Source organism: Macaca thibetana, chromosome 15, assembly GCF_024542745.1.
Source record: "Macaca thibetana thibetana isolate TM-01 chromosome 15, ASM2454274v1, whole genome shotgun sequence".
Taxonomy (NCBI): Eukaryota; Metazoa; Chordata; class Mammalia; order Primates; family Cercopithecidae; genus Macaca; species Macaca thibetana.
The window spans coordinates 11,752,354-11,773,673 of NC_065592.1; the positions used below are offsets into that span (position 1 = coordinate 11,752,354).

At 44.4% G+C, this 21,320-nt stretch overlaps 2 protein-coding genes across 5 annotated transcripts in view; both read right to left on the reverse strand.

The window, feature by feature from the left end:
* Nucleotides 1-21,320, reverse strand: part of GARNL3 (GTPase activating Rap/RanGAP domain like 3) — a 598,754-nt gene that overhangs the window by 561,290 nt on the left and 16,144 nt on the right. The window lies entirely within an intron of this gene.
* ZBTB43 (zinc finger and BTB domain containing 43) overlaps nucleotides 3,137-21,320 on the reverse strand; it is a 33,531-nt gene continuing 15,347 nt past the window's right edge. For 2 of the 4 annotated variants that reach the window (XM_050760112.1, XM_050760109.1), the window contains one exon: nucleotides 3,137-8,838. In XM_050760112.1, coding sequence (XP_050616069.1) covers nucleotides 7,412-8,815 — 1,404 coding nt within the window. In that variant the 5' untranslated portion in view covers nucleotides 8,816-8,838 and the 3' untranslated portion in view covers nucleotides 3,137-7,411. Of the gene's footprint in view, nucleotides 8,839-18,812; nucleotides 18,951-21,320 lie in introns of all 4 variants that reach the window. The other 2 variants (XM_050760111.1, XM_050760110.1) reach the window with 2 other exon arrangements.

Genomic DNA, 21,320 nt, shown 5'->3' on the forward strand with positions numbered 1-21,320 from the left:
TTATATTCTTCATATTATGAATAGACAAAAGAGATTCACACAATATGACACACTGTATGTGAAGCAAAAGAGTCCTTTCTAGTTTGGCTGAAGGTCACTTTGCTGTCATGTTAAAGCCCAGAATTTCTAGCTAAGCCAGATCCTGCAGGAATTCTAGCAGCATTTACAGCATTGGCATCCATCTATCCTGAGTGGAATGCTGTGCAGTTGAGGATCTTTCCCGAGAATCCTAGGAAGTGAGATTTTATCACAGCATTGCTAATCCCAAATTAACAAGACGGTGGCAGTTCTAGAGGCAGCCTTTAGCTTCCATTAACAAAGGTTAGCTGTTGCACTAAGCAGACCAGAATACTCTGGGGAGTAACATAGTATCTTATTAAGTTATAAATACATTTAATGGCTTTCGTATTGGTTTCTTATTTTGGAATGAGGAAAAAAAATAGATCTCATAATCACCGTAGTCTAAGTAAAAAGCCACTTTAAAAAAAATGTGTATTTACCTACAATATTGTTTATGAATTATCTTTTTTTTTATAGAGCCCACAAAGTCCCTCAAAGGACGGCGGTAACTCTTCCAACTACTTGCAAGGCTAAGTTTTGGTTTATTTGGAAGAAATTAAAACTAGTACAAGATTTTAAAATCAATTTTTTTTTTTTTTGAGACAGAGTATCTGTCGCCCAGGCTGGAGTGCAGTGGTGCAATCTCAGCTCACTGCAACCTCTACCTCCTGGGAGAAGCGATTCTCTTGCCCCAGCCTCCTGAGTAGCTGGGATTACAGGCATGTGCCATCACACCCGGCTAATTTTGTATTTTTAGTAGAGATGGGGTTTCACCATGTTGGCCAGGCTGGTCTCGAACTCCTGACCTCAGGTGATCTGCCCACCTCAGCCTCCCAAAGTGCTGGGACTACAAGTGTGAGCCACTGCACCCAGCAAATTGTTTGGGTTTGATTCAAACAAGTCAAACCAGTTCAGAAAAAGTCCCCAAGACTCCTCTCCCCACCAGTACTTCACTTTGTTTCCCTGTTAAAGGAAAAAAATGTTATTTGCACCCAACGTCACTCACTGAACTTTAAATGTAGAGCATTTTCTTAAAAAGAACTTAAGAGTTGGAACCAAGGGTACAGAGTTCTTATCCTTCACTTACCTGCACTGAGAAAGTACATATTTTTTTTTTTTTTTTTTTTTTGAGGCAGAGTCTCGCTCTGTCGCCGGGCTGGAATGCAGTGGCCGGACCTCAGCTCACTGCAAGCTCCGCCTCCCGGGTTCCCGCCATTCTCCTGCCTCAGCCTCCCGAGTAGCTGGGACTACAGGCGCCCGCCACCTCGCCCGGCTAGTTTTTTTTGTATTTTTAGTAGAGACGGGGTTTCACCGTGTTAGCCAGGATGTTCTCGATCTCCTGACCTCGTGATCCGCCCGTCTCGGCCTCCCAAAGTGCTGGGATTACAGGCTTGAGCCACCGCGCCCGGCCGAGAAAGTACATATTTTATATCATTTACGGAATAACAGACTGTTACAGCAAGTTCAAGCTTAACTCATTTCGAATGACCTGCTAACTGGTCCACTGACTGGGCAAATTCTAGAGCCCTGAACCCTCCAAGATGCCCAGGGATGGGGACTGTCTCAAGGAACGCTTCGGTGGTTTGGTGGGAAGTGGCAGTCCCTGCGCTGACTGTGACGGAATCAAAATAACCGCACAGGTGTGAAATGCTCCATGTGGGTGACACCCCTCACATCCCACCCACTTCTGTTCCCAAGCACAAAGGAACCACTCCATCTTCTTTCTCCTCACAAGAACCGCAGCGCTGCTCTCCTTCAACCCCACCGGCCTCCACCCCGGGGAGAGGCACGTGCCGTGGGGACACCTGCTTCCCAGGTGTGCACGGCTGGTACCCAGCGCCTCGGCGGGGTCCTCTGCAGGGCTGAAAGTGGGGGTCACAGAGATCACCATTCTGCAGGGACTAAGCTACTTGTCCTTGGTCAGGATGGACAAGCCCTGCCTCAAATAAAGGCTGGAAGTGTTTCTTTCTGGATGACTTCTTCCCCATACAGAGAATGGTTAATCTAGCTAAGGCAATCTGGAGTTGGCTTCAAAATCAGCAATGGGGAGGGGGAAGAACCTCACAACAAACAGTGGTAACAGAAGGTTTGTGTGGGAAGGTGGTTGAGTTTGGTCTAAAACAAGCAGTGTCTCTGGTAATGAACTGTTGTTAGGAAATACCCGGCGCTTGCAGCCTTTGAAAGAGCACCACTGCTGCTTCTAGAGGGCAGGGTTGTCGGGGTAGGAGAGGGCAAAGTGAAGGGAAGCGAAGACCCAACGAACACTAAAGTGCGTGGAGGTGACAGAGCAGTGGAGATACCCACCGCCAAGCGTGCCAGCCGCGGATCACACAGAGAAGCCCGGCTCCGCTCTGGGCGCTAGACCACCTTTGGTATCTTACCTACCTTTTCTGAATCAGTTGGCTCACTGGTAAAATGAGGACACCTAAGCTATCAGCCAGGGTCCTGGCAGGAGACAGATGGTACACTCAGATGGAGTGACCAAGGAGAGTTTCACAAAAGGACTATTTACAAAGGGTGTGGGCAGGGTTAAGAGACTCCATTGAGGACAGTGACGTACCCGAGGCCTGGCAAAAGCAGGGAGTGAGGACTGAGACTGGCTTGAGGGGACAAGGAGAGGGTGTGGCTACTAAACCCCACAAGCTGCCTGACAGGACTTGTGGGCCTTGGCAGAGGAGCCCAGCCACCGCCAACCCACAGCTGGCGGGAGGGAGTCGGGAATTAATTCCCTGACTTCCCTGTCCTCTCATCTGCCAGGCTCCATCCAGAGTGTCTCTGGATCCTGACCAGAAGCCAGGACAGGTCCCCAGTGGCCAACCTCCTGGAGAGAAGCGCACAGCAGGAAGGGGACCCAGAGGGACCCACAGAGAGCCTCTAGCACACCCCAAGTACCCGATGGGGCCAGTGGGGGGTCTAAAATACTACTATAAATGCCTGCCTGGCAGTCACTCACTGCCCATTGGATCAGATTATTTGGCGTTTACTTACCAAAAGGCCACCATATAACTGTATTCTCAGGTGGCAAAACCCAGAGTCAAATAAGATGTGGTCATCTACTCATAGTGAAAAACAAAACTTTTACAAAGTTGACAGATAACATTTATTAAAACATGTCATACAAAAGGGCATGATCTCTTCTATAAGAAGAAAATATTAAACATTAACATTCAATTAAGTAAAACCATGCTGTACACTGAAGACAGCAATATATAAAGACAAAACTATTCAACTTTTGCAACATAGGCATAACATTTCACAAAATATCAATAAGATATGCACCTAATGATAATCTGTTTATCATCAAATGGTTTTGTGGCCTAAGAGTCACCTGACTTGCATAAATAAAGTACTTTTCTGGACGAAACATTGGGAACCTCATAAAAGGAAAGAAGGCAGCAGCAACTAACATGACACAGGCTTCAAGCAAAAATTAAAAAAAAAAAAAAAAGTCACATTTGCAAAATGTGTTCCAGCATCTTCCCATAGGGTACTATCAGTAGAGATTTGAAATAAGAAACTTGTACCTTTAAATATGTAAGTAGCAAAGAAAAAACTCCAGACAAACCCTGGTTTCACTGAACAAAGTTAGTCACCCACTAAAGCAACCTAAATCACAAAATTGGCGGCACGGGAGGGATTGGGGATAACGTGATGCTGGTTTCCAGCATCCCCAAGTTATCAGAGAACTTCCAAAAGCAAAAACCTGGCCTCGCTGTGATGGCACCCTCTCCACGCCCACCCAGGAGGCCGCAGCACATCCTCTTCCCCAGGGAAAGCACGGCTTTGCAGCTTCTGCTCTGTCTCAACTTCACTTCCACAGCAGCTCGGGGGTGTGTGAGCCTCTCAAGGAGGGAGCCCCAGAGGCTAAGCAGCTTTCCCCAGTGGTTAGAAGCCAGCCTTAGGGTCAGGTTAGTTCAGCAAATGCCCACTAGAATGGAGGGGATCCTTTTGGGCAAGCTTTTAAAGTCGTGGCCAAAAGGGACCAGAGGAAGAGGAGACCTAGAAATCAGAATCAACAGGCTGGGGCCCTGGAGCGCCTGCAGGCAAGTTACACAGCCCTGCAGGGTAAGTTACCGCAGTCCTTCCTTAGTTAACGGTGACAGGCACTTCACCATGTGGATTACTATCATGTGTGTATCTAAAGGTAAAAGCATGGTATAAGTATGGTTTTTTTTTTGTTTTTGTTGTTTTGAGACGGAGTCTCACTCTGTTGCCAGGCTGGAGTGCGGTGGTGCAATCTTGGCTCACTGAAACCTCCGCCTCCCGAGTTCAAGTGATTCTCCTGCCTCAGCCTCCCGAGTAGCTGGGATTACAGGTGCGTGCCACCACGCCCGGCTAATTTTTGTGTTTTTAGTAGAGATGGGCTTTCACCATGTTGGTCAGGCTGGTAATGAACCCCTGACCTCAGGTGATCCACCCACCTCGGCCTCCCAAAGTGCTGGGATTATAGGCGTGAGCCACCGCGCCTGGCCCCAAGTATGAATATTAAATACCACTGGTGGTGCCTTGAAGCCCTTTCCCACGGGGATTGAAGAAAAACCACAGTTAAGACTCAAAGTAGGGGACAAATAGCTTGGTTGTAGGCCACTGACGTGATCCCTGAAAGATTATTTGAACAATGTTACCCATAACTACCCAAACTCATTAGGAAGGATAAAGATTTTCTAAAGCTATACTGAGGTGAAGAGAAGAGACTATTCCTCCAACCCAAGGTAAAAACCAGAGTTTACAAAAATTCACTTTTAATATTCAAATGAAAGCAATCCTCTTCTCCTGCCTCTCTGAACATGGCCAGCATTTCAGACACCCTACCACCTCACAGGCTCTGGCTGCCTGATAAAAAAATCCCAATTTTTACCAAAACCTCAAATACCACAACAAACTTAAAAGAACAGATGTGAGCAACTTATTTAAGTTCTACGTTTAGTAGCTGATGGACGCATAAGGCTTTCAAGAAGACACTCTTCTCTTCACAACATATTAAAAAGTCCTAGCACAACCGACTGCTTCCAAAACTACCACCCAAGTGTGCCACCACTCTCGGCTGAACAGAACTCTTCCTCATGATGAGGGCACTACGCTGACTTCAGCAGAACTGAAGGACCACAACTCTCCCGGAAGAGCTGTATTTTCACTTCTCAGACTCTTCTCCCACAGTGTCCTAATGATCATGTGAGTAGTACAATGAGAAACAGCACACCAAACCTTCCAAACAGGCAGGAAACGCTCTGCTAACACCATGGGAGAGGGTGATCAGTTTTTGGCAGAACAGAATGGCATCACCACTTTAGTACTGAAACTGGTAATAATAGAACAAATTCTTCTCAAATATAATGGCTAGGATCATACCTAAACCCCACTGGCCTCTACCATGAGAAAAAGGAGACATTAGGCTTGATTGTACAGTCCCCTCTGTATACATGTGTCAGGTACACAGAGAAAAGACTGCTAACCAGTAACGTTTCAATACTAAGAGAAGCTATTAATGTGGTAAACAACCAAGAGGTAATATCTAGTTTCTAGGTTTAAAAAAAAAAACTATATATATATATATTTATAATAAAGTTTTAAATACAAAGTGCTTTTTATATATCGAGAATGATACAGTGTTGTGAATAAATCCCTGTTTGTAATCTTGCTTACAAGAGTTAACTGGTAAATAAGTATTTTCCTTCCTCTTTCCAGACAATGTTTAATGAGTAAACACCTTGGTGTTAGGAGCTTGAGAATCAGAGGCCATTGCCAGCAATGTCTATTACATTACAGCAAAGCCAAACTTTTCAAATAAAATGTCACCCAAAATCCAAGAAAAATTATTTTTATTTTAAGGAAAAACGTTTTTATTTAGAAGTAAATAACCGAGTACGTTTATGGAAAAGATGACATAGTAGTAGCACCCTGTCCTACCCTGGTGATAACCTCAGGTACATTACACAGCTTAAAAGCATGTGTAATATACCTTTCTTTTTAACCTAAACCATCTAGCTGATGGGCAGAAAAGGTCTCAGAATAGCTGCTGGTTTTTTTGTCGTGTTTTTTTTTTTCTGGTCGGCATAGCTTTGTGGACTTGTAAGTTTAAGCAGCTTTATCTATAATTTGGGAGCATGATTCTGTAGACTACTTTGCTAAACTTAGGACTCCTTTTAAAAGCACATTCCGGCGCTCATAAAGAACTGGCAGTATTAGCTCAGTGTACCCCCTAAAGAGTATCTCCCCCACCTTGAAAGAGTGTATTTTCAAGATTCTCCTTGGGCACGTTTTTTCCCCTTAAGTATAATCACTCATAGAATCCGGCCTATCTGCCCTCTCACTCTGGTTGGTGGAGTGTCACCTTAGCACTCTATGAACTGCCGAAGTTCACAGGGAACTCTCAGCCACAACTTGGGGCTCCTTCCCACTAAGTGTGGTCATGGACCACCCTCTTTGTAAAGCACCATAATCTAAGACAGAGCAGGGGCTGCAGCGGCCCGTGGTACCGTGGTCAGTCACAGCAGCTTGGTGTCTACCAGCCACAGAGCAGACCCCACTGCATGGAGGCTACAATTAACCAAACAGGATTTGGGAAAGCAAACCAATGAGAAATACCTATCTCTGGCACCCTAGAGAATTACAATTAGATACAAATGTCCAAACTCAAATGTTAGAACTAAAATACAAAACACTGCCTTATCAAGAGTCTGAAACACCTTGTGACAGTAGTGGCATCTTACAGAAACTGACAAGGGCACTATGTCAGCCTTGTACCGTAAGTTATCTGTTTCATATTTAGAACGTCATTCTCTTAGCATCTCCATAGTTTTAGTGAAAATATCCTTTAGAAAGAATAAAACCAGACAATAGAGCTCTGTTAACCAATTTCTCATCCTAGGAATCACATTAGTTGTAGCTTTTACATAAGTAGCACTTCCTTCAGGGAAATAGCTATCAAAACAAATCCACATTACCTAAGTATCTATAGCAAGAGCAAAATAAAATTTCAGCATGACCTTGTAGTAATGAGTGATCCAAAGCTGCTGCCACCCGAAACGGAACTGGTGGGTGGAGTCCAGTTCCAAGTGCAGGTGTATCTGTCCACCTGTTTCAATCACAACCGGTCAGAAGGTTTCCCTTGCCAGCTGGGCGGTGGGTTAACTCACCCCATTACCCATTCCAGGCCAGGACTGGAACACACAAATTTGAGGAATTAGATTTTTTTAATTGGCCTACTTAGAGCTGGTCTTTCAGAAATATCTTCCTTTTTTTTTTTAAGCTTCTCTCATAATAGCAAGTAGCACGCATCATCTGTGCCCAGATTTGCATTAATTACCATAGTTTATTTTTGTGCATGCCACTCAAGGGCCAGATCCTATTTTTAGTTAGCCTCAGTTGTATTCTGCTCAGCCTTTGCAGCTTCGTAGGACTTGGTACAAGAAGTCACATGCCGGTGGAAACTGTCCCTCCACATAAACCTCTTTGCACAGATATTACACTCATACGGCTTTATGCCCGTGTGAATTTTCATGTGGCCCACGAGGTGGTGCTTCATTTTGAATTTCTTACCGCAGACGCCACAGCCGTAAGGCCGCAGACCGAGGTGCATGCTCATGTGCCGATCTCTCTGACTCTTGTGAGTGAAACTCTTCCCACACTGACAAGGATACAGCTTGTCGGTGGCTGAGAATCCTAAGTGGGAAGCTTCTTCTTTAATCCCTGTTACCATTTCAATATTCTCACTGTAGCCTGCTGCGAGGGCAGCCTCCTGTCTGTGCCCAATGAGGTTCCCGTCCGACCTCTCTCCGGAAAACTCTTCCATGGAAGAGCCATAGAAATCCACCTGCTCATCATAATTGCTTTCATCAGCCTGTTCATCAAACTCGGCTTCCACTTTCTTCTCCCCGATGTGGAAGTCCTCCTCCACTCCCGAAGGCTGGACGGTGTGCTCGGTCTGCACGGTGTTGATGGACTCTGTGACCTGATGCTCGTCGTAGGCCGCGTGCACGTCCATGCCCTCGCAAGCCTGTTCTAAGCGCTCGGGCTTCACGTGGATCCAGCGTTTGTGAGCCATGATGCTGGGCTTGCTGTACATGGGCCGGGTGTAGTGGAACTCGGCGCTGTCGCTGGCGCCCTCCTCCCCATCCTGGCTCGCCATTTCCGTGCTCAGGCGGTCATGCTCTGTGGACGAGTTGCTGGGCAGGTATTCGTGCTCGGTGAGCTGGGATGACAGCTCGTCTTTGGTGCTCTCCTCTTCATTTTCACCATCCCTCAGTTCTTGGGCTTTGGGAAAATCAGTATGACCCCCCGAGCCCAGCTCAAAGCTCTCTACCAGGCCATTGTAACTACTGCTGCTTGGTGACTGGTGGTCACTGCCATGATTTAGCTTCTGACAAAGGACTGTAGGGTTTCCCTCTAAAACTTCAGTGCATTTGTCTACCACATGCCACATCTGGAGGAAGCTTGCCGCTGTCAAGTAACTAACAATTTCTGGAGCGGGCATTACTAGACGTCCTGTATAGCTGGACAGGAGAATGTTCTCAAACACTCTTGGGTTCATCACATCAGGCAAAACAATTCTCCTGCTGTTTTTCAGGAGTACCTGGTCACAAAAGTAGGGTGAACTGGCAGCGAGAACGGCTTTGTGTGCCCGGAAAATGTGGCCTTGGACAACAATGGAGACGTCACATAATTGTCCTTGCTGGCGCTGCTGGTTCAGTTTCTGTAGGATGGTGCTGGAAAAATCAGGAAATTCTACCCGAAAAGAGTTTGCTCCAGGCTCCATTTCATCACAAATCTTGTTCGGTGCTACAAGAAAAAGAAAAATTAGTACTAATTCCAGCCCAAAGATAAATGTATTTTATCCCCTTCTCCATCCTTAAGACAAGTTCCAAAGTTCCACAAGGTCCTCTAGCCTATGGGCCCCCCGGGATTCAATCCCTAGGGTAAAGCTTGCAGGTGCAAGTTTGCCAAAGGCAGGACTCACCACCGCTCCTTGTGGAACTCCTGATTTTGGCTCTGTGTCTGTGGGTAAGAGGACGGAATCCAGTGACAGGATTTGTAAGCTATACAAATCTCCCAAGTAAAACCAAGTACTGTAAATATTTACAGTTAAAACAAACGATACCCATTCAAATTATATATATATATATATATTTTAATGAAATGGGGTCTTGCTTTGTTGCCCAGGCCGGAGTGCAGTGGCACAATCATAGCTCACTGCAGCCTTGAACTCTTGGGTAATCAAGCAATCTCCTGCCTCAGCCTCCTGAGCAGCTGGGACTATACGTACATGCCACCATGCCCAGCTAGTTTTTTTTTTTTTTGAGACGGAGTTTCGCTCTTGTTGCCCAGGCTGGAGTGCAATGGCATGATCTCGGCTCATTGCCACCTCCACCTTCCGTTTTTGAGCAATTCTCCTGTCTCAGCCTCCCGAGTAGCTGGGATTACAGGCGCCCACCACTACACCTGGTTAAATTTTTTTTTTTTTTTGCATTTTTAGTAGAGATGGGGTCTCACTATGTTGGCCAGGCTGGTCTCAAACTCCTGACCTCATGATCCGCCCACCTTGGCCTCCCAAAGTGCTGGGATTACAGGTGTGAGCCACCGCGCCTGGCTGCCCAGCTAGTTTTTTAAAAAAATTAATTAATTTTTTTTTTTTTTTTGTAGAGACAGGTGTCTCACTTTGTTGCCCAGATTCGTCTTGAACTTCTGGCTTCAAGTGATCCACCTGCCTCAGCCTCCTAAAGTGTTGGGATTACAGGCATGAGCCACTGCTCCTGGCAGAATTTTTTTTAAAGAGATGAGGTCTCACTCTTTTACCCAGGCTGGAGTGTAGTGGCACCATCATAGCTACTGCAGTCTCGAACCCCTGGGCTCAAGTGATCCTTTCACCTCCGCCTCCTGTGTAGCTGGGACTATGGGTACACACCACTGTGCCCATCTCAAAATGACAGAACTTTTTTTTTTTTTTTTTTTTTTTTTTTTGAGACGGAGTCTCGCTCTGTCGCCCAGGCTGGAGTGCAGTGGCGCGATCTCGGCTCACTGCAAGCTCCGCCTCCCGGGTTCACGCCATTCTCCTGCCTCAGCCTCCCGAGTAGCTGGGACTACAGGCGCCCACAACCGCGCCCAGCTAATTTTTTGTATTTTTAGTAGAGACGGGGTTTCACCGTGGTCTCGATCTCCTGACCTTGTGATCTGCCCGCCTCGGCCTCCCAAAGTGCTGGGATTACAGGCGTGAGCCACCGCGCCCGGCATGACAGAACTTTTAAGCCTCAGATTTAACTGCTATTTGACAGGCTGTGGTGAGGGTGGGAGAACAGAATAGAGGGAACAAGGAAAAGCATATGCAAAGGCTCTGAGGCAGGAATGCATTTGGCAATTGCAAGGAACTGAAAGGAGACCATTAGACTAGAGTACATTAAGGGAGTGAGGGGCCCGGGGGCTGGAGCAGTGAGGACAGGACAATTGCACCTTTGGTCTTTCACCACTAAAGGGGCACAGTCACTCAGGCCCTGAGCTTTCTCCAGCTGCTGCCAGCATTTTAGCTAAGGGCTTCTGAGGATATGAAACTGAATGAAACTGCAAGGTGAGCTATTTTCTTATCTGGTGATCTCCAAACTGTCTAAAGAGTTATAGACCAAACACGATAGTTAAGTAGTCCCTGCTACCGAACAGAGTCCATCAGAAGACAAAGTTATAACAAAGAATAAGGCATTGCCTGTGTTGCTACGGTAAATATATTCTGTGGGGTAAGTCAAACATTAGAAATAATTCCTAACAATGGCACACAAGATGAGCTGTGCTAGAGATCCTGCCCATACTCTGTAACTCCCCAAAATTCTGTAATTAAAGCAAAAAAACCACCCAAACGATTTATCACTGCTATATGTCACCTTGCTCTGATACTATATCCAAAGATTGCTAAATTATCAAGTTTTCTTTTTTTTTTTTTGAGACAGGGTCTCACTCTTGTCACCCACGCTGGAGTACAGTGGCGTGATCACAGCTCACTGCAGTCTCAAACTCCTGGGCTCAGGTGATCCTCCCATCTCAGCCTCCTGAGTAGCTGGGACTTCAGGCGTGCACCACCATACCCGGCAAATTTTTGTATTTTTTGCAGAGACAGGGTTTCGCCACGTTGCCCAGGCTGGTCTCAAATTCCTGAACTCAAGCGATCTGCCCACTTGGCCTTCCAAAGTGCTGGAATGACAGGCGTGAGCCACAGTGCCCAGCCCCAAGTTTTCTAAGTATAAACAGAGCCAGACAACCCAGACAAAGACTGAAAGCCATCTTCAAGGGATAGGGAGAGATGACGAGAAGAAATGAAGGTTTCTTGAGTAATTATGATTTGCTAGGGACTGTATACCTTTTTTCACTTAATCTTTATAATTTACTCTGCAAATGTAGGGCTTGATTGTGTGAAGTTCAGCTATTTTAAGAAATTTTCCCAAGGTTAAAAGCTAGTTTTTATTACGTTGAGATGTGAATCCAGGTCTGGATGACTCTGAAGTCTCTGTGATTTTTCCTATCACATCACTCTGCCTCCTCTAAGATGCCAAAAATGCCAGATTAGGCACTAATAATTTTAAAAGACAGCATTTTTAGAGTGAAGTATTACAGTTTTATACATCTTAAAACATTTCATAGTAATTTAAAACAAAAATAGATCGTGAAATAAATGATTTAGGTATTCGTAATTTCAAAAAGAAAAGTTGACTATATAAATGAGTAGACTAAAAGTATGTAAATTCTGGAAACTACATCTGGGTGAACAGATTCTCTGCTAGATCTCACCACTGTAGAATTTTGTTTTTAGCTATTTGAAAAAGGGGGTGTGGGATAACACATGCACATGTAAAAAAAATTTATAGAAAGGTGTAAAAAAAATCTCTCCATCATTTATTCCTAGTCTCCCCCAAAGGAAATCACCATTAAACTCCTGTTTATATTTCTAGAAACTTCTCTGTGCATATATCAGAATAAATCATATACATCCTTTAAAAATCCCTACTCAACTGGGTTCATTACCTACATTTTATTCTACACTTAGCTTTTGTCACTTAATATATCTTGGAGATCTTCCCACATTAGTACAAGAAGAGCTAACTCATTCTGTTTAATGGCCACATAGCTTTCTATTATATGGATGTATCGTAATTTAAGCAGTTCTCCTCTTACAGAATTTCAGTTGGCAGGGGTTTTAAAATCACAAGCAATGCTATAATAGATATTTCTGCATAACTATCTTGCATACCTTTGGAAATATCCATAGCTTAATTTCTACCAGGGGAACTGCTGGTTTAAAAGGCTGTGCATTTGACATAGCCTTGAACTCTTGGGTCATCAAGCAATCCTTCTGCCTCAGCCTCTCCAGTAGCTGGGACTATAGGCATGCTACCACGCCTGGCTAATGTTTTTAAAAAATTTTCTGATACATATTACCAAACTACTTGCCAGAAAGGCTGCACCAAGTCACACCCTCACCAATAATCAACACTCTTACCAAGACTGGATATCATTTAACAAGAAAAATAAAGCCTGCCTATCTTCTAAGTGACATGATTCATTCCTGCATTTCCTTAATTACGAATGAGGCTGGCACTCTGTACTTAGTTTACTGGTCATTTGTGGTTTTCTCTTATAAAATCAGTCACATCCTTGATGCAAATAAATTGGGCAATTAATCTTATTGATCTGTAGGGCTTTTTGTAAATTCAGGAAGTTAACTTTATCCTATGTTGTGATTTTTTTTCAGTTAGCTGATTTTACAGATTTTTTGGCCAAGATGAAATTTACATAAAATAACTACTCTTTGCTTTTACTCTTTGCTCCAGGGTTTGTGTCAGACATAGGAGGGCATTTACACCTCCAAATTTATTATTATTATTATTATTATTATTTCGAGATGGAATCTTGCTCTGTCGCCCGGGCTGGAGTGCAGTGGCCGATTCTCAGCTCACTGCAAGCTCCGCCTCCCGGGTTTACACCATTCTCCTGCCACTGCGCCCCGCCCAAATTTATTATTTATTATTATTTTTTAGAGATGGGGTCTCACTGTGTTGCCCAGGCTGGTCTGAAACTCCTGGGCTCAAGCAATCCTCCTGCCTCAGTCTCCCAAAGTGCTGGGATTACAGGTGTAAGCCATTGCATCTGGCCCAAAATTATTTTTGAAAATAAAAATGAAGGCTGGGTGCGGTGGCTCACACCTGTAACCCTAGCAGTTTGGGAGGCTGAGGCAGGCGGATCACGAGGTCAGGAGATTGAGACGATCCTGGCTAATACGGTGAAGTCTCGTCTCTACTAAAACTACAAAAAAATAGCCGGGCGTGGTGGCAGGCACCTGTAGTCCCAGCTACTCGGGAGGCTGAGGCAGGAGAATGGCGTGAACTTGGGAGGCAGAGCTTGCAGTGAGCCGAGATGGTGCCACTGCACTCCAGCCTGGGCGACTGAGCAAGACTCCGTCTCAAAAAATAAATAAATAAATAAATAAACAAATAATAAAACCTTTAATACATGGGAGTTTATTTTGGCATGAAGAATAAGGTTGGGACCCAGCCCCTTTTTCTCCAAAATGGCTAGCCTATTTTTCTAACACTATTTGTCAAATAACCTATGCTTTCTTCATAAAGTGCAGGTATCTGTTGTGGAATTTTTGTTTGTTTGTTTGTTTTGAGATGAAGTTTCACTCTTGTTGCCTAGGCTGGAGTGCAATGGTGCGATCTCAGCTCACCACAACCTCCGCCTCCCAGGTTCAAGTGATTCTTCTGCCTCAGCCTCCCAAGTAGCTGGGATTACAGGCATGTGCCACCATGCCCGACTGATTTTGTATTTTTTTGTTTAGTAGAGACAGGGTTTCACCATGTTGGTTAGGCTGATCTCCAACTCCCGACCTCAGGTGATCCACCCGCCTCAGCCTCCCAAAGTGCTGGGATTACAGGCGTGAGCCAGCTCTCCTGGCCTCTGTTGTGGAATTCTAAATGACTGAGAATTAGACATTTAAAATCCGTTCTAAAAAAATAAATGCCACAAGGGAGGTTATGGAAAATGGTGGAGTCAGAAGCTCCATGGGTCGGTCCCTCCACCAATACAATCAGGAAGCTGAAAAAATGATCAAAATCACGATTTCAGGACTCTGGAAGCAGATCAGACACTCACAGCAATCAAGAGAGTGCTGGATGAAGGCAGGCTGCTGAAGCTCAGGAGAGACCAGTGTGCATAAATCCCCATTCCGCAGCCCTGCCACACGCAGCCTGCAGGAAGGTGGCCTGTGTTCCCACAGCAGCTGGCTCATACAAGGAGTGGGGGGTGGAGGAAGGACCTTGTCCTCCAAAAATGTGCGGTTGTGCATTTTGTCCAGTCTGGCAAACTTGCTCAGCTTTGTTTTGGCCCCCTCAGGCTGCAGTGGTTTCCCTGGTGGCACCTATCACAAGATTTAAGACACCTACACCTACATCTGTACACTCACATACACAGATCCAGACAGTTAAGAAAATCTTCCAGGTCACAGGCTGGCTGCATGGATAAGAGAAAAAAAAACTCAAGCAACTACATACAACAAGGAATAGAGACTTCACAAAATAGGGAAAGTCATTGTACAAACAGAAACTGTAACCTCACCAAGTCACAAAAGCAATCCCTGAGGCGGCGTAGAATCTGATTTCCAGAGTTACCACAATATCATACTCCAAAATGTCCAATTCTCAACAAGAAAGTAAAAACATACACACAAAAAGGAATATACAGTGCACTCACAGGAAAAAGAATCAGAAACACTGTCACTGAGGAAACACCAACACTAGAATCACACGTCGCAGAGGTTAAATCCACTGTTCTAAATATGCTCAAAGAACAAAAGAAAATGATGAATAAGGAAAATCAGGATAACAATGTCAATAAGGAGACAGAAACCATAAAAAGGGGCCAGGAGGCCAGGCACGGTGGCTCACGCCTATAATCCCAGAACTCTGGGAGGCCGAGGCGGGCGGATCACGAGGTCAGGAGATGGAGACCATCCTGGCTAACACGGTGAAACCCCATCTCTACTAAAAAAATATAAAAAATTAGCCGGGCATGGTGGTGGGAAACTGTAGTCCCAGCTACTCGGGAGGCTAAGGCAGGAGAATGGCTTGAACCCTGGAGATGGAACTTGCAGTGAGCTGAGAACATGCCACTGCACTCCAGCCTAGGCGACAAAGCGTGACTCCATCTCAAAAAAAAAAGCGGGGGGCGCCAGGAGTAGTGGTGGCTCACGCCTGTAATCCCAGCACTTTGGAAGGTCAAGGTGGGCAGATCACTTGGCGTCAGAAGTTCGAGACCAGCCTGGCCAACATGGTGAAACTCCATCTCTACTAAAAATGTAAAAATTGGCCGGGCGTGGGCCGGATGTGGTGGCTCACGCCTGCAATCCCAGCACTTTGGGAGGCCGAGATGGGCAGATCACCTGAGGTCAGGAGTTCCAGACTAGCCTTCAACAAATACAAAAATAAGCTGGGCGTGGTGGCGGGTGCCTGTAATCCCAGCTATTCAGGAGGCTGAGGCAAGAGAACTGCTTGAACCCGGGAGGTGGAGGTTGCAATAAGCCAAGATTGTTCCATTGCACTCCAGCCTGGGTGACAAGAGCAAACCTTCGTCTCAAAAAAAAAAACAAAAAAAAAAAAAAACAAAAAAAACCATGGCTGGGCATTGTGGTATAAGCCTGTAGTCCCAGCTACTCAGGAGGCTGAGGCATGAGTATCGCTTGAACCTGGGAGGTGGAGGTTACAGTGAGCCAAGATCACGCCACTGCACTTCAGCCTGAGTGACAGAGTGATGCTCTGTCTCAAAAAAAAAAAAAAAAAAGAAAAGAAATTATAAAAAGGAACCAAATGGAAAAAGCTGGAGCTGAAAGGTACAACAATGCATTATGGGCTGGACTGCATTTCCCTGCTGCCCGTCAGTTCACACACTGAAGCTGTAATGCCCTGCACCTCAGAATCTGGCTATATTTACAAGTAGAGCCTTTAGGAGGTGATTAACCTAAATGAGGCCATTTAGATGCACCCTAACACAGTATGATGGGTGTCCCAATAAGGTGAGATTTGGACACACAGAGACACTAGGGATGCACAAAGAAAAGACTCTGTATGGGCCCAGTGAGAAGGAGGTCATCCGCAAGCTGAGGAAGAAGGCCATAGAAGAACCCAAACCTGCTAACATCTTGATTGCAGACTGCCCACTTCCAGAACTGTGAGAAAATACATTTCCATTGCTTAAGCCACCCAGCCTGTAGTATTTTGTTACAGTAGTCGTGGCAAACTAATACAAGCTGAAATTACATGTTCATAAGAGGGGGTTCAATGGCATGCTTGAGCAGGCAGAAGGAAAAAAAAAATTAACAAACTCAAAGATAAGGTAAATAAAATTCAGTTGAAGAGTAGAAAGAAAGAAGAATGAAGCAAAATGAGCTGGGCACAGTCACTCATGCCTGTAATCCCAGCACTCTGGGAGGCTGAGGTGGGAGGATCGCTTGAGTCCAGGAGTTTGAGACCAGCCTGGGCAACATAGTGAGAACCTGTCTCGACCAAAAATACAACAGCCAGGCATGGTGGCATGCATCTGTAGTCCCAGCTACACAAGAGGCTGAGGTGGGAGGATCGCTTGAGGACAGGAGGTTGAGGCTGCAGTAAGCCATGTTCATGTCACTATACTCCAGCCTACATGACACAGTGAGACTCTGTCTCAACAACAACAACAACAACCACAACAAAAGAAAAATGAACAGAACCTGAGGTGCCTGTGGGACACCATCATACATATCATGGGAGTTTCAGAAGTAGAGGCACAGAAAACGGCTGAAAAACAATGGGAAAAAATACGTAATGGTCAAACACGTCTAAAAACTGATAAAAGATTTGAATCTACATATCCAAGAAGCTCAACAAACTCTAGGCAGGATAAAATACATTACAGTCAAATTGTAGAAACAGCCAAAGCCAAAGAGAATCTTGAAAGCTGCAAGAGAGAAGCTCCTAGTCAAGTAAAAGAGATCCTCACTAAAATTAACAGCTAATTTTTCATCAGAAACCATAAGCAGAAACCATATGGAGGCCATAGGCAGTAGGACAATCTATTTAAAGCGCTTAAAAAAAAAAAATCTGTCAATTAAGATCTGGCAAAAGTATCTTTTCAAGAATGAAGGAGAAACTAAGACATTCCCAGAGAAACAAAAGCTAAGGATGTTCGCTACCTGTAGACTTGCTCTACAAGAAATGCTAAAGCGGTCCTTCAGGCTGAGATAAAAGAACGGCTAAACAGAAATTCAAAGCCACATAAAAAAGCTAAGATTGCTGGTAAAGGTTAACTACTCAGGTAAATATGTAAGTCACCACTGGTTGGGCTCAGTAGCTCATGCCTATAATCCCACCACTTTCGAAGGCCAAGGCAGGTGGATCATTTGAGTCAGAAGTTATGATCAACCTGGTCAACACGGTGAAATCCCATTTCTACTAAAAAAAAAAAAGCGAAAATTAGCCAGGTGTGGTGGCATGCACCTGTAATACCAGTTACTCGGGAGGCTGAAGCAGTAGAATCACTCCAACCCAGGAGGTGGAGGTTGCAGTGAGTAGAGATCGCACCACTGCACTCCAGCCTGGGCAACAGAGTGAGAATCTGTCTCAGAAAAAAAAAAAAAGCCATCATTGCTGTACTTTCGGTTTATAATTCTTTTGTTTCTATATTATTTAAAAGGCTAACGAATGCATAAAACAATAATTATAAATCTATGTTAATATACGTATTATACAATGTATAAAAATGTAATCAGTGACAACGACAACATGAAGGTGAAGGGACAGGAGATATACTGTGCTGTGACTGTACTAAACCTAAGTTGGTATTATTCAAGGTAAGTTGTTAAAAGTTTAAAATGTTAATTGCAAACCCCAAAGTAACTACTAAGAAAATAATGAAAAACATACACAAAAAGAAGAGAATCAAAATGGTTTACTGCCAAACAAACCCAAAACCTCTAAATAATAAAAAATATGATGAGGGCAATAATGGAAGAATTGAGGAATAAAAAACGTGTAAGACATACAGAAAACAAATATCTAAATTGTAAAGTGAATCTTTCCTTGTCAGTAACTGGATTAAAAAACGACTCATCTACGTGCAGTCTACAAGAGACTCACTTTAGCTGCCCAGGTGAGCACGAGACTCACTTTGGATATAATGACACAAAGAGGTTGAAAGTAAAAGGATGAAAGAAAATATTCCATGTAATCGCAACAAAAAAATGGTCTGAGATGGCTATATTATTAGAAATGATCGATTTTAAGTCAAAAAAGGTTACAAGAGACAATTATATGTTGAGTAAAAAGGTTCAATTCTATCAAGAAAATATAACAATTATAAACATATACACACCTAACAATATAACTCTAAAATACACGAAGTAAAAGTGGATAAAACTGAAGGAAGAAATAGACAGTTCTATAACAATAGGTGGAGACTCCAATACCCCACTTTCAAGAATACACAGAAAAAAGCAGACGGAAGATCTATAAGGAAACAGAAGACTTGAACAACATTATAAACCAGTTAAGCCTACTATAAAGACATATACAGGCATACCTCAGAGATATTGTTGGTTCAGTTCAAGAACACCGCAATAAAGCAAACAGCATAATAAAGTGAGACACACAAATTTTGGTATCCCAGTGCATATAAAACTTACGCTTACACCTTGCTGTAGTCTGTTAAGTGTGCAATAGCATTATGTCTAAAAAAAACAATGTACTCACCTTAATTTAAAAATACTTTATTGGCTGGGCGTGGTGGCTCACACCTGTAATCCCAGCACTTTGGGAGGCCGAGGCGGGCGGATCACGAGGTCAGGAGATGGAGACCATCCTGGCTAACACGGTGATACCTCGTCTCTACTAAAAGATACAAAAAAAATTAGCCAGGTGTGGTGGCAGGCGCCTGTAGTCCCAGCTACTTGGGAGGCTGAGGCAGGAGAATGGCGTGAACCCTGGAGGCAGAGGTTGCAGTGAGCCAAGATCGCACCACTGCACTCCAGCCTGGGCGACAGAGCCAGACTCTGTCTCAAAAAAAAAAAAAAAAAAGAAATTTATTGCTAAAAAATGCTAACAATCATCTGAGCCTTCAGCCAGTTGCAATCCTTTTGCTGGTGGAGAGTCTTACCTTGAGTGGATGGCTGCTGACTGATCAGGGTGGTGACTGCTGAAGGGTAGGGTGGTTGTAGTAATTTCTTTCTTTTTTGTTTCCCAAGATAGGGTCTCGCTCTGTTGCCCAGGATGAAATGCAGTGGTGTGATCATGGCTCACTGCAGCCCTGACCTCCTAGGCTCAAGCAACTCTCCTGCCTCTGCCTCCCAAGGAGCTGGACTACAGGCGTGTGTCACCATGTTCAGCTAATTTATGTATTTTTTGTAGACAGGGTCTCACCATGTTGCCCAGGATGGTCTTGAGCTACTGGGCTCAAGCAATCCGCCTGCCTCAGCCTGCCAAAGTGCTGGAACTATAAGCATGAGCCACCGTGCCTGGCCTGCCAATTTCTTAAAATAAGACAACAGTGAAGTTTGCCACATCAATTGACTGTTTCTCAAAAGATTTCTCTGTAGCATGCAATGCTGTTTGATGACATTTTGCCCACAGAACTTCTTTCACAAAATTTGAGTCAATCTTTTTAAATCCTGCTGATGCTTTATCAATAAAGTTTATATTCCAAATCGGGATGTCCAATTTTTTTGGCTTCTCTGAGTCACAGTGGAAGAACTGGACCGCACATAAAACACACTAACACTAACCATAGCAGATGAGCTTAAAAAAAAAAAAAAAAAAAAAAAAAACTCGGCCAGGCATGGTGGCTCATGCCTGTAATCCCAGCATTTTGGGAGGCCAAAGTGGGTGGAGCACCTGAGGTCAGGGGTTCGAGACCAGCCTGGTCAACATGGTGAAACCCCATCTCTACTAAAAATACAAAAATTAGCTGGGTGTGGTGGTGGACGATTGTAATCGCTTGGGAGGCTGAGATAGGAGAATTGCTTGAACCCGGGAGACGGAGGTTGCAGTGAGCCAAGATCGTGCCATTGCACTCCAGCCTGGGCGACAAGAGAGAAACTCCGTCTCAAAAAAAACAAAAACAAAAACAAAAACAAAAAAACTCATGTTTTAGGAAAGGTTACGAATTTGCGTTGGGTCACATTCAAAGCCGTCCTGGGCCACAGGTTGGAAAAGCTTACTCTAAATCCTTTGTTGTCAATAATGTTCACACCATCTTCACCAGAAGTAGAGTGTATTTCAATAAATCACTTTCTTTGCTCATCCCTAAGGAGCAACTTCTCATCCACTCAAGTTTTATCATGCCTTTGCAATAATTCAGTCCCACCTTCAGGCTCCACTTCTAATTCTATTTCTCTTGCTATTTCTACTATACCTCCAATTAATTCCTCCACTCAAGTCTTGAGCCCCTCAAAGTCATCCACGAGGGCTGGAATCAACTTCTGTTAATGTTGATATTTTGATTTCCTCCCACCAATCACGAATGTTCTTAATGGCATCTAGAAGAGTGACTCCTTTCCAAAACATTTTCTTTTTTTTGTTTGTTTCTCTTTCTTTCTCTCTTTCTCTTTCTTTCAACAGAGTCTTGCTCTGTCGCCCAGGCTGGAGTGCAGTGGCGCAATCCCAGCTCACTGCAACCTCTGCCTCCCGCCTTCAAGCGATTCTCCTGCCTCAGTCTCCTGAGTAGCTGGGATTACAGGCATGTGACACCATGCCATTACACTAATTTTTGTATTTTTTTAGTAGAGACAGGGTTTCACCATGTTGGCTAGGCTGGTCTCAAATTCCTGACCTCAAGTGATTCACCCGCCTTGGCCTCCCAAAGTGCTGGGAGTTACAGGTGTGAGCTACCGCGCTGCCTCCAAAACATTTTCAATTTACTTTGCCCAGAGATCCATCAGAGCGTCAGAGGAATCACTATGGTGTGACTGTGGCTCACTGCAGCCTTGACTCTCTGGTTCAGGTGATCCTCCCACCTCTGCCTCCTGGGTAGGTGGGAATACAAGTGCATGACACCATGCTTTGCTAATTTTTTGCATTTTCTGTATTGACAGGGTTTTGCATGCTGCTCAGGTTGGTCTTGGACCCCGAGGCTTAAGCAATCTGCCTGCCTTGGCCTCCCAAAGTGCTAGGATTACAGGTGTAAGCTGCTGCACCTGGCTCAAAATGTATTTCTTAAATAATAAGATTTGAAAATTGAAATTACTCCTTGGTCCAGGGGCTACA